The sequence below is a fragment of the Eretmochelys imbricata genome, chromosome 3 (assembly GCF_965152235.1).
Source record: "Eretmochelys imbricata isolate rEreImb1 chromosome 3, rEreImb1.hap1, whole genome shotgun sequence".
Lineage (NCBI taxonomy): Eukaryota > Metazoa > Chordata > Testudines > Cheloniidae > Eretmochelys > Eretmochelys imbricata.
Window position 1 is genome coordinate 9,622,384 of NC_135574.1, and position 13,474 is coordinate 9,635,857.

The 13,474-nt window shown below is 45.5% G+C and overlaps 1 protein-coding gene across 1 annotated transcript in view; it reads right to left on the reverse strand.

Moving 5' to 3' along the window:
• Window positions 1-12,402, reverse strand: part of PINX1 (PIN2 (TERF1) interacting telomerase inhibitor 1) — an 80,451-nt gene extending 68,049 nt beyond the window's left edge. The window contains exons 1-4 of the mRNA XM_077812367.1: window positions 12,312-12,402; window positions 5,263-5,372; window positions 2,272-2,364; window positions 1,432-1,510 (exon numbers count right to left, since the gene is read on the reverse strand). Of these exons, the coding sequence (XP_077668493.1) occupies window positions 1,432-1,510; window positions 2,272-2,364; window positions 5,263-5,372; window positions 12,312-12,330 (301 nt within the window). The 5' untranslated portion in view covers window positions 12,331-12,402. The remainder of the gene's footprint in view (window positions 1-1,431; window positions 1,511-2,271; window positions 2,365-5,262; window positions 5,373-12,311) is intronic.
• Window positions 12,403-13,474: the final 1,072 nt, after the last annotated feature.

Below are 13,474 nucleotides of genomic sequence, written 5' to 3' on the forward strand. Positions count from 1 at the left end.
CCCCGCCCACCCCGGAGCGCTGCTTTACCGTGTTATATCTGAATTTGTGTTATATCGGCTCGCGTTACATCGGGGTAGAGGTGTACCTTTAAAAATCTGTCCCTTAGAGCTTAAGGACCGGGATTCCAGTTGCAGCCCTGTAGGTGTGCGGCTTATTAAGGGGAGGTTGTAGTTTCTCCACCGTAAAAACTGATTTTAATCTTCCTCGTAACTCCAAAAATAACTCCACACTCTTGCCGTCATTTTTAGGATTAACTCATTAGCAACTACAGTTTGCTCTGAATATGCTGAATAAACTCACTAAGGCCAACATACTGCCACTGATAATTTGTGGCCAGATGTTGCACCCAGGCAGAACCCCGCTGACTCTAATGGGGCTCCACCAGAGAGCTAACGGTTGCAGACCTGCAGCCCAAGGGCCTGTCGGCACATAAAAATTGACCCAGTTTAAGTAAAGGCATGATGTTAGATGGAGTTAGTTAAACTTATGCAGCACTATGTGGATGCTTGCACGGTTTTACACCTCACTTATATCAGTTTAGTTTGTTCCTATTATTTAAACCAGCATGTGCATAGACCAGGCCCAAGTACTTTCTGACACTGAGAGATTTAGCTCTTTCGGAAATTTTTGACAAGTTTCCTGCTTCTGCATGTCCTGCCCTTTTGCCCAACTAAATCACAGTATTTAAAGAGGAGGTAGGTTTTGACCCCAGCTCATGCAAACAGTAGTTTCTCAAGGGCAGGAAAAGTGAAGCGCTGAAGAAACTGCCACTAGGTAAAAACCCAGACACAATCCTTCATCAATGAGGCTGAGGAGGTAAAATGTGGCAATGGAGAATGTTTCAGAGTAGCAGCCGTGTTAGTCTGTATCCGCAAAAAGAATAGGAGGACTTGTGGCACCTTAGAGACTAACAAATCTATTTGAGCATAAGCTTTCATGAGCTACAGCTCACTTCATCAATGAAGTGAGCTGTAGCTCATGAAAGCTTATGCTCAAATAAATTTCTTAGTCTCTAAGGTGCCACAAGTCCTCCTTTTCTTTTTTTGGAGAATGTTTGTGTCACAAGCCTTTGAACTGCCTCAGGCTGTTTTTCAGTGGACAGCTGCTGCTTCTGCATATCTCACCGGATAAAGGGAACACAGCCGTCTGCCTTTTCTTTTGAAGAGCCCTAACAAGGGCCTGATTCAAAGCCCATTACCATCTATGGAATTTAAATGTAATTCATACACATCCTCATCAAACTTAACATCTTGGTTCTGTGTGGCAGTGAGCCCTCTGTTCCCATTCATTTTAATGAGAGTTGAAGGGGGATGAGCATCATGCAAGAAGTATTACCAGCCCACAGGACCGGGCCTTAATTTGCCTTTTAAGAAATGAAAAATAAAGGAAATTCTCAGCGAAACTTCCAATATAGCAAAGTATTAACATACCTGATTCACCTTGCCCATGGCAATTATTCAGTTCAGCCAGAAGTTGGTTGAAGTCATCTTGATGAGCAATCCAGTTGTCCTGTAAATAGCACCCAAGCAAATAAGAGGCAAAAGATCCCATCAAAAGGTCTATCAGAGTCCCACTGTACATCCTCTGGTTCTACACACCAAAGAGTAACTAGCAATCCCTAAAGTTTCATGGGTAGAAACACTAACTACAGCTTGTTAAGTTCGCTCCAAGTGCCTACGAGTTGCGTTTGAAAGTCTTCAAACAATACTGAGTTGTTGTTGGCTCTGTCATGCCCCAGTCTGGGCAAGTTGTTTTCAGCTACAGGCAGGAAATGCTAACATAATTTTCCTGCAGCACAAAAGATGAGAACACACAAAGTCAGTTCAGATGTTGACTCAGACAGCGCCTTTAGGGCTCGATCCCACATTCTGTGCAAACCCATGACTGCCAACGGGAAATAGGGACTGTTCCAGGAATAGGGAGCAGAATGACAGGAAGGCATGAAACCAGGTCTAGTAAATGGAGACAAAGGGATATCTACCAGTAAACAAACATTTCAGTTGTCTGTGGGAAGTGGCATCTCTGAGCCGCCTACTCCCCATTATTCACCACAGCCTCCCCACTCCAACATCCTCCCAAAAAACCCCAACAGGACATAACTGTACCAATGCTGCATTTAAGCTGGTTTCTCTCTTCTGTGAGATGTTCATCATTACCCTGACACCATACAAACTTGATGATAGATTTCACTCACTTCCCATTACATAAAGGGGCTGTCAACAATCAACACATTCTTACCTGTGTTGGCAGTAACGCTAACTAGTACTCACCTCATAATTTATGGCTGCTCCTAAACCAAGTGTGTTGTTTTTCACTTGAACCTTGATGTGCTCTGTGCTCCCTTGTTCCTGAACCCCAAGACCCTAATGAGAACATAAGGCAAATTGTAAGCGTTTTTCAGGAGTGACATTAAAGATAAATATAGGTATCATATAGAAAGTCCATTTGTTTTTGAAATACAAACAAGACAACTTATATTATTATTTATTTTCTTGTCTACAATTTAATTCAGTCAAATGCTATAAGCAACACAGAGAATTTGTGTATTTTTAACTTATTGTTTATGTGCCCCTCAAAACACCAAAGCAGTAATATCACTGAAAAGGAGTACTTGTGGCACCTTAGACACTAACCAATTTACCTGAGCATAAGCTTTCGTGAGCTACAGCTCACTTCATCGAAAGCTTATGCTCAAATAAATTGGTTAGTCTCTAAGGTGCCACAAGTACTCCTTTTCTTTTTGCGAATACAGACTAACACGGCCGCTACTCTGAAACAAATAATCATCACTGAGTTGTTCATGATTAATCTGGACAGCACCTTACATTTCCAGGTGATCCTGCAGTGCTTTAAAACTTTGAACATAGAAAGAGAGAGCACACATTGGGAATGCTTCTCTCACCACGGAAATACATCCACCTCAGGGGTGGAAGATGTAATTGTTGCACTTAAAAAACTGCCAGCAGGAAACAAAGAACAACACACCCAACTGAACTTGCGGAGAGAGGTTAGATTGAGGCAAATAAAAATGTAATTGACCCAAAGTGGAACTCAGCAGGACCCATTTTCTTTGCTTGTTCATGAAGAGTGTTGGGGCAAGTTTGGACTTCAGATCTTGGCTTTGTCCCTACTACAAACTAACAGTATTTAAATTCAGTAAGAAAATATGTTTGGGGCCCAATATGTATTTTTCTTGCCCAGGTGGCAGGAAAACCAAACATGCTAAGCCCATGCTAGCTTACCATGTTTTAGCCAAGGTACCTATCAAAGACAAGACCTCATTCTCTACCCTATTTATTTTTTCCTAGCCACACAAATAAGGAGAAGTCACATAAGAACACTGGTGGGCCACATCACAGTATTTGGGAATAGTGTAGATGAGGCCTATGGTTGAAAACCTGTTTTATGCAGCAATAACCCATATTTAAACATGACTGTTGCTAGCAGGGGCCCAGCAGACAGTGAATTTTGTTTTAAAAATGATGCTAGCCAGATTCCTCTCACTATCACATACCAGGTCTACTGCCCCATCTATTGGGACTGTGTTGTAACAGATCCTCCCGACTTCAGCTGTAATTCCAGTGTAGGCAGGGCCTATAGCATGGTTTTAGGACACTTAGGAAAAAATCTCTGTCCACTTTAGTTAAGGCAACAGTTGTGTTTGGTTGTTGCCAGCATGATTTTATCCAGTGTGAGCAGAATGTTTGACAGCATCCTTTCAATCTCAGTTTTAAAATCCTATGGCTTTCATACTTATTTTCACAGTACATTAAAAGCACTAATAAATGCGTATTTTTGCTTTCAAATCAAGAAGTTAATCAATCACAGTTAGAAAACCTACCGAAGCCAATGGACTCATTGATGTCCATGGGTTTGGGATCAGGCCCTACCTTTCGCTGTTTGTATATGAAATTCTGCTCCAGCAACTAAATGCAAAATTAGAGCCAGTTAAAAACCTATTTAGGCTACCTTTTCTTTAAGCAACTTTCCCAAGTCAACACAGTTATTGTGAGACACTCAGGAGTACCTCTTCTCTTTCACCGTAAGTTCTGGGAGTCTCCTAAACTCAAGAAAGCCACAACTATTATTCTTAATTAAATGGTGGAAGAGAAATACCAGAGATGAAAGATGCCTTTAAAAAACAATGAAGACCATTCTCTTTTGTGTTTAGTCAGGTAACTAGCACCTGGAAATGCTGAAGAGACACAGGCCTCAATTCTGGGCTCTGTGGAGTTTCTATAGAAGCTGAGCCACTCTAAAGAGGCAGCAGAGATGTCTTTATTGGCCAACAGGGAATATATCTGTCATCCTAAGATCACAGGCCTCCATCCACAGCTCTCCACCATAGGAGCATGCTGGGGTGGGAAGAGATGTGGCTTGATGCTACACTCTGGCTATTCTGGGTGGAAGAGCAGATCATAAGGGGCCATTAAAAGTTGCCAAAAGTTAAAGCAGCTCCTGAAGCTGCTCTATCTTACACCCCAGGCAGCTGTCAGAATTTGGGAGGCACATCTGTAGCTCCTGCAGTTCTGAATTGGGGTCACCCATCTCCTTATCAAAGAGAGCAGAAAAGGAAAAAAGGAAACAGGACAGCAGGAGAGATCCAGAAGTCAGCAAGAAGGGGGGTAACAGTAAAGTACCTAATAAAAAGGATATAGCCCTATAAACTCTAGGCCAGGGGTCGGCAACCTTTGAGAAGTTTGCCAAGTCTTCATTAATTTAAGGTTTCGCATGCCAGTAATAAATTTTACATTTACAGAGCCCCCCGATGGAACCTCAGACTGGCAGTGGGCTGAGTGGTGCCGGCAGCCAGGACCCCAGCTGTCAGGGGCTGACGGACGAAACCCCAGACCGGCAGCGGGCTGAGCGGCTCATCGCGCTGCCAGTCTGGGGTTCTGTCTGCTGCACGCACTGCCGGTCTGGGGTCCTGGCCGCCGGCCCCGCTCATTCTGCTGCCGGCCTGGGGTCCCCGTCGCCGGCCTGGGGTCCTGGCCACTGGCCCCTGCCAGCCGGGGTCCATCCATCCAGGCCGGCAGCGGGCTGAGCGGGGCCAGTTGCCGGGACCCTGGCTGGCAGGAGAGTGCCACTAAAAATCAGCTTGCGTGCCGCCTTTGGCACGTGTGCCGCAGGTTGCCGACCCCTGCTCTAGGCCTAAGAGCTGCCTGTAATTCCTGTATCCAGATCTCTCTCAGTATTTCAAATTCTGGAATAGCTGAGAGTTTGCTTTTCTGCAAGACCACTTACTTCCCTTCAGACCATACCTTTCCTTTGGACCATCCCATTTTTTCCAACATCTTCTGGCCAAATTTGGATTCATCTTTACTCCAGGCGCTGTTTCTAGGATCCACAGACCACTTCTGCTTTTTACGGGCTATAGTGGGGGGGGGGGAATAAATTATGCTCTATTTAATATTACAGAAGCTGATAATGCAATTAAAAAAAAGTCAAGACATTATTTTCCCTCCAAACAGAATCTATAACAGACTATGTATGGTACTTATACAGTCCTAATACCACAGTATCTGAGCCTCTCAATCTTCAATGTATTTCTCTTCATAACACTTCTGTGAAGTAGGGAAGTGCTATTAGCCCCATTGTAACAGGGAATTGAAGCACATAGAGACTAAGAGACTTGCCCAAGGTCACACAGGAAGTCTGTGGCAGAGCAGGGACTCGAATGCAGGTCTCCCAAGTTCTAGGGTGGTGCCCTAATCACTGGACCATCTTTCCTCCCTGAATGTTAGGTTATAGTGGATCTAACCACTGCTTTAATAAAAAAAAATTAAACATAACCAGTCACAGATGTCTACTTATTCAAACGAGTACAGAACAAGCACCAATGTGATGAAAGCTTTCAAGGTCTGCACAGAGAATGGTTAATTTATCTGAGAACTCAGATGACATTATTATTTGTATTACAGTTACACCAACTAGAGTCTCAAAATGAGGATCAAGGCCACATTGTGATCAGACACAGTAAGAAAGATCCTCTGCTTTGAAGAGCTTACAATCCTACAAACAATTATGCATATCCTTAACTTTACTACCGTTAGTAGTTCCATTGAAATCAACGAAGTAAAGTAAAGTTAGCATAACAAAATTAAACATGTGCATAACTGTTTGCAGGATCAGGGCCTAAACCAGGGGTGGGCAAACTACGGCTTGGGGGCTGCATCCGGCCTGTCAGACATTTTAATCCAGTCCTCGAGCTCCCACCGGGGACCAGGGTCCAGGGCTTGCCCCACTCTGGCGCTCCAGCCGGGGAGCGGGGTCGGGGGCTTGCCCTGCTCCGTGCGGCTCCTGGAAGCAGCGGCATGTCCTCCCACCTCTGGCTCCTACACGTAGGGGCAGCCAAGGGGCTCTGCACACTGCCTCCACAGCCCCCACTGGCAGGAACGGCGCCTGAAGGCGAGGCAGCGCGCAGAGCTGCCTGGCTGCGCCTCCGCGTAGGAGCCAGAGGCGGGACATTCTGCTGCTGCTTCTGGGAGGTGCTTGAGGTAAGCGCCACCCAGAACCTGCACCTCTGACCCCCTCCCACATGCCAACGCCCTGCCCCAGCCCTGATCCCGCTCCTGCCCTCCAAACCCCTTGGTCCCAGTCCGGAGCTCCCTGCTGCACCCTAAACCCCTCATCCCCAGCCCCACCCCAGAGCTCTCACCCCCTCCCATACCCAATCCCCAATTTTGTGAGCATTCATGGCCCGCCATACAATTGCCATACCCAGATGTGGCCCTTGGGCCAAAAAGTGTGCCCACTCCTGGCCTAAACAGAAAAAGGAAGTATTGCTACCCTCATTTTACATATGGAGGCATAGAGAGATAAATGGCTTGCTCAAGATCATAAAAATTCTGTGGCTGAGCCAGGAATTGAACCCAATTCCCCTGAGTCACAATTCCATGCTTTAACTACAAGACCATCAGTCCTCTAAATGCACCTTTGGAAAATTGGAACAAGATTACAGGAACACAATTTGGTTTCAGCCCCTGTTCTGTTTCTTCTAATAAAAACCCACTCCGACTTCAAAAAAAAAAAAAAAAATCACAAAACACAGTGATGAAAAAAGTTACAAAATTGTGTTTAACATTAACTTTAACGTTCCCCAGCAGCATTAGAAGCACTAGTAACTGCGCTGTACAGAAAAACCACCCTCAAGAAAAGTCCTATTGGATTTAAGAGGAAATTATACCCTGCTGATGGAATACCCCCAAATTCCATCAGATGGTTAAATACCAATAGAAAGGATCTCATTCTCTGGAAAACTGTACAGTTTCCAGAGAGATCTCTATATGACTTTCGGTATGCTTTTTCATAAGTGAAACTGACCAGCCTGTTTTCATTATCCAAGCTGAGTAAAAATTCAAGAAGTGAATAGAGCATACAGGGAGAAAAGTCTAGAGCTCTGTTAGTGCTGATAATCTATAGTCATACCAATAACATAGGGATTGTTTGTGTTTATATATAAACACAAAGTGGTCGGGATGATCAAAAGGGCCTAAAATATGCCAAGTGCCCAATACTCCCACAAATCTTCAACAGGAACTGGGCACTTAACCTCCTTAGGCTAATTTGAAAATCTCAGCCAAAAGGAGTTATGTGGATGTTGGCCAAGATTTACAAAGCTGACTAGTGATTTTGGGCAACCAACTCAACACACCTCAAAGAAAACTGATTTCAAAAAATCATGATCACCAGTCCTCTGAAAATCAAACTGAGCAACCAAACACTGAATCTCACAACATTTGAAAATCTTGGCCACTGTCCCTTTAAGCCACAGAAGGTTGTTCATTTCAAAGTCAACCAGTGCAGCACACAAGGATCAATTTAAGAGGACACAGTCACACACACACGAAGGTTTCAAGTACACTAATGTCTCCTTTCTAATTCCATGCCTTACATGGTCCCTTTTCCTCTACCCCTTTAGCCTGAATTCTCTTCTTCATTGCTCTCCTTTCACCTTCCTTAAATCACTATAATCCCACTTCTTCAGCACTTCCTACCAGCTATAACATCTGAAGAACCCTCATTTTCTGTCTATTGTAACTATTACTCAGGATAGTGGCTTAACAAAACCCGGGGAATTAAATTTGATACATCTTACCCAGCTGTAAAGCTGCCACATATATCTAAGATGCTTTTCAGTTCATCCTCCCCAGAGACCCCTGGTTACAAGACTTAGTAGAGTAGTTTCTCAAAGTTGAAATTGGTAATACTTTTTCCTTTCCTAGCACCTTCAATTGCAGGATCTCAAATCACTTTCCAGACAGGGTATTAATCTTCACATTTCCCTAAGACAGACAGATGTGTTAGTCCTATTTCGCAGATCAGGAAACTCAAGAACAGAGAAGTGAAGTGACTTAGTTAAAATCAACAAGAAACGTGTGGCAAAGCCAGAACTCCAACCTCTGTGCTGCAGCCATCTCTTCTCCTCCAAATGAGATTTGGAAAGAACAATTCTCTTTGTTAGAGATGTCTGTTCACTGTAATCTTTCCAAAACGAAGAAGTAAACTACCTATCATCCTGCAAGCTAAAAGTGATTCAGTTCCAACACTAGTCCGCTGTACCAAACTGCCCCTGGAGAATTACATTATAGAGGTACTACTGATATCCTGGGTAAGCAGCACCATCCAGTGGAGAAAAACTTCATTCACTCAGACACCTTTTGCTATTCCACTAACTCCCGCTCCATGCTGTTTGCAATGGATCAGTTCCTGCACACTTTTTGCCCAACTGCAGCCCTGGATGTGAAGCGGAACTAGAAGTTCTGAAACTGTGGTCCATGGAGCACTCAATAATTATGGGCAGAGAGCTAGTTGGTGATGTGCTACTGGCTCTTCTCCTTGTCTCCAGCTGCTAAACTGCACTAGGAGATGGCTAAAAACCATCTACAGATGTTCTAGGCATCCTTTCCTTGCCCTCCCATCTATAGTCTCTTGTTTTAGATTATTCTTTTTGAATTACCATAATACCTAGGAGCTCCAGTCATGGACCAGACCTTGTTGTGCTAGGTGCTGTACAAGCCAAAACAGTCCCTGCCACAAAGAGCTTACAATCTAAGTAGGCAGGAGACAACAGATGGCTACAGACTGACAGGGCAGTACAAGGAAACAACATGACAATATTGTACCGTATGATAGGTGGTATACTCTGCACATCAGCACCCTGACCATTGTCAAATTTTTTTTACGCATCATGGTACAGGAGAGTTTTGAGGAGGGTTTTGAAAAAGGAGAACGAGATGGCTTTTCAATTGTTATGGGAAGCACCTGCCGAGCGTGAGGGGCATCCTGTGAGAAAGCAAAAGATCTTAGTTTGAAAATGTAATAAGTGGGTGAGGGAGGACAGCATCATGAGCTGACAGGATGCAAGAGCTGACATCTTGATATGAGAGATGACAGGTAGGAGGAGGGGGAGCCAGTGGAGGGATGCAAAGAGGTGTGCCATGCTTGAAACAACAGGCTAGGAAAATGATCTTTACAGCAGCATTTTGAATAGATAAAAGCATGGCAAGATTGCTTTTGTCAAGTCCAGAGAGAAGGATGTTGCAGTAATTGAGAACCAAGAGAATGAGAGCTTGGACAAGAGTTTTAGCTATGTGCATGGATAAGAAATAGTTCTCCTCCTCTCTTTTGGACTAAATATTGATAATACAGTGATTGAACTTGTCCAGAACTGCACACACAAAAATGCATGTGCCTAATCTGCCTTCACAATTACCACAAGCTAGTCACACATACAGAGCTCTGGCAAACCCTACGTAATTAGATTTATTCTTTAAAGAAGTATTTCAGTGCTTTCCTGCACATGCAAGGATAAACGTTAACACAGCACTAAATTTTTAATTATTGTACATTGGATACTGCACAATTCTGAATAACTATGCTGATGGGGACTTACATGTAATTGTGCTCTCTGTGTATAGCTTTATTCAAATCAACTCAGAGGTATGTCTCTCAAATTAAAAAAAAAAAAATCTTAAATTTCATTACATATTCTGGCCCCAGTCCTGCAGAAACATATTATTTATATTTGACATTAAAAGAAAAAAAGAATTCAAAAGCTTTGAGTGTCCCAATAAATAATTAAACTTTCAATAACCATCTAAGGGCATTAAAAACTATTTTATATATTCTGTTAACCAATACATGCTGGCTAGTCTCTTGAATATATTTCATAACCAACTGAAGTGTGGTCAAGCAAATGGCTATACAATTTATCAACAGTTTCTTATAGTATCCTCATCAACTTAGTATCTAAGCACTTCTGAATGGCACATTATGCAATGCTATGATTGTATCTATGATTGTGACTAACATCTGTCATGTGTTTGTTCTTTCATCCTCTCCCCAGGGGATGAGAGTACACAATGAAATGTTTAGTTTTAGGTGTTATATATTTCTGATACACACACTGCTATATATGTTAGAGAAGGGAGATTCAGAGAAATACATTTTGCACTTTGAATCATAGAAGATCAGGGTTGGAAGAGACATTAGGAGGTCATCTAGTCCAATCCCCTGCTCAAAGCAGGGCCAACCCCAACTAAATCAGCCCAGCCAGGCTTTGTCAAGCTGGGCCTTAAAAACCTCGAAGATGGAGATTCCACCACCTCCCTAGGTAACCCATTCCAATGCTTCACCATCCTCTTAGTGAAATGATTTTTCCTAATATCCAACCTAGACCTCCCCCACTGCAGCTTTAGACCATCGCTCCTTGGAAGAGGAAGGTAGAAAGGACTGTGATGATCCTTTGTTCCTGGGGGAGTTCATTCCTGTCTTGGACCAGCCCTCAAGAAAGTTCTGTCTCCTGCAGAGATGAGCCTCTCTCTTAGGCGATGTCTACACTACACAGCTTTTAGTGACATGTCTGTATCGCCACACCCATGCCGCTAAAAGTTATGCAGTATAGATGCTGTTTGTCGGCTCTCCTGCCAACAAAATACTTCTACCTCCAATGACTGGCGTTTGTATCGTCAGCAGGACTGGCACTTGTTGCAGCAAAACTTTTGGGTTTTTTTGGGGGGGAGAGGGGAATACCTCTGAAAGACACATATAGACATAGCCTTTGAGATTTCCATTGCAGCAGAAGACCAAAGTTGCTGATCACAGTCTTCATCTTGGAACTTTAGTTGATCTTCTCCGTATCCTGGGCCCATGCCCTTGAGTGCTTTGAAGATAAGTACTGAGACCTTGAACTTGATTCCATCATCCAGCGGCATTAAATAATCAATTTGTGGTAACAGATAACCTCACACTCAATTAAAAAAAGCCTCTCACACAAGAACGAATGCCCTCCTTATGCAAAAGTGCTATAATACTAATGTTTAACATTAAGCACAAATCTCGTTGAGTTCAGCAGGGTTATTTCAAGTATGTTCTTGTCTTTATACATATGTATAAATCTTCATACAGTCAGGGTACTCTCTCACTTAGATACTATGAAGTTTTGTTCCAACTACAGAAAATCCCTCTCGCCATCACTGGGTATAAGGCAGCGTTCATTTCCTGTCCTAAATTGCTGTGAACCGTTACACAGTTGCCACCCTTCCTCGCCAGAGACGGCTGTGTTTCACCACTGCGTCCATGTGCGTGCTCACACCACAGTGCAGTGTCAGAGCACGCACCACAGGCCATGATGAGAAGCGTTTTCCCCTCTGACAGGTGGCTCTTTTAGTGGGGGCAGTAGAGGGGGAGAGAAGGGACGCTGGTGTGGGAAACAACCTCATGGGGGCCCAACAACACAGCTTGGGGCCCCGCCCAGCGCCCCTGCCCACAGAGGGGCTGGGGCCCAGTGCTCACCCTGCCCAAAGGCCCACAGAGGGGCCCAGCAGGCAGGACCCCCATAGGGGCCCCAAGAGGTCCAGGCACCTCCCCACTCGCTCCCCCAATGCCTGGAACTAGGCAGGTTCGTTCCTCCCTCCCTCCCCCACCCATCGCTTTGGTAGCACCCAGGGGCCCCTCCCAGCCTCCCCACCGCTGCGCCAGGGCCCCCAGGCGCCCTGGGCGGGGCAAGGAGCCAGGGTTCCAGAGGAGACATAACGCAGCCTGGCGGGGCGCCCCCACCCCCCGAACAGTGGTATCTCCCTACCCCTCAGAATAGCTCCTTCCATCGAGTCCACCCTTTCATCAGGGACACGCTCCCCTTCCCCCCCCCCAACATCCCTGGTGGTGTCTTCCACCGACTCATCGCTTTTGGTTTCCCCCCGCACCCCTCCTGCGTAAACCGTGATAGCTCCCCCTTCCCAGACACATAATGGTTTCTCCCTTCACCCGACTTGCCGGCTCTAACCCCCTCCGCAGCCCGGCTACTCACGCTCCGCCAGCATCGCCATCTTTGGGGCCTTCTAAGCTACCGGCGCGCAGAGCCCCACGTTCACCGGCCGGGGCCGCCATCTGGGGAGAATGGGGCCCTCTTTCCCTTGGGCGCAGAATAGGGCGCCCGAAGATGTGCCTGACTTAAAAGGGAAGGCGAGTCAAAACAAGGCGCTTTTCCAAGGGGGAAGCGGGGCGTGTTAGGGACGTAGGAGAAACCCAATGCGATTAAAACGCTCACCCACCCCCAGTTCTGCGTGGAAGCTACACGGGCAACTGCCGGGCAGCCCTGGCGCTGTGAATGGGGCTGCCCGGGTGGGGCTCTCAAATGGATCCTGCCTGGATCCAGAGGGCTTCTGGGGGGGCTACCCCGCCCTCACACCCACAGCGCCTCGCGCGGACGAGGGAGGAGCCCACTGGGCCCAGTGCCGTGTGGGGCGCGTGGCGGGCCGCCGTGATGCGCGCTCGCCCGGCCCCGTGACTCGCTGTCCTCAGGCCACCTCTGCTGGTTGCTAGGTCAAGGTTCCTTCCCCACTCCGAACTCTAGGGTACAGATGTGGGGACCTGCATGAAAAAAAAACCCCCTAAGCTTATTTTTACCAGCTTAGGTTAAAACTTCCCCAAGGTACAAACTAGTTTCCTTTTTCCCCTTGGACTTTATTGCTGCCAACACCAAGCGTCTTAACAGATATATAACCAGGAAAGAGCCCACTTGGAAACATCTTTCCCCCCAGAATCCTCCCCAAACCCCCTTTCCTGGGAAAGGCTTGATAAAAATCCTCACCAATTTGCATAAGTGAACACAGACCCAAACCTTTCGATCTTAAGAATAATGAAAGGTTTCAGAGTAACAGTAGCTACAGCTCACTACATCGGATGCATACTGTGGAAAGTGTAGAAGATCTTTTTATACACACAAACCATGAAAAAATACCTCCCCCCCACCCCACTCTCCTGCTGGTAATAGCTTATCTAAAGTGATCACTCTCCTTACAATGTGTGTGATAATCAAGTTGGGCCATTTCCAGCACAAATCCAGGTTTTCTCTCTGCTCCAACCCCTCAGACAGAGACGAACACCTACAAGATCTCTATCAAGCATTCTTACAACTACAATACCCACCTGCGGAAGTGAAGAAACAGATTGATAGAGCCAGAAAAGTTC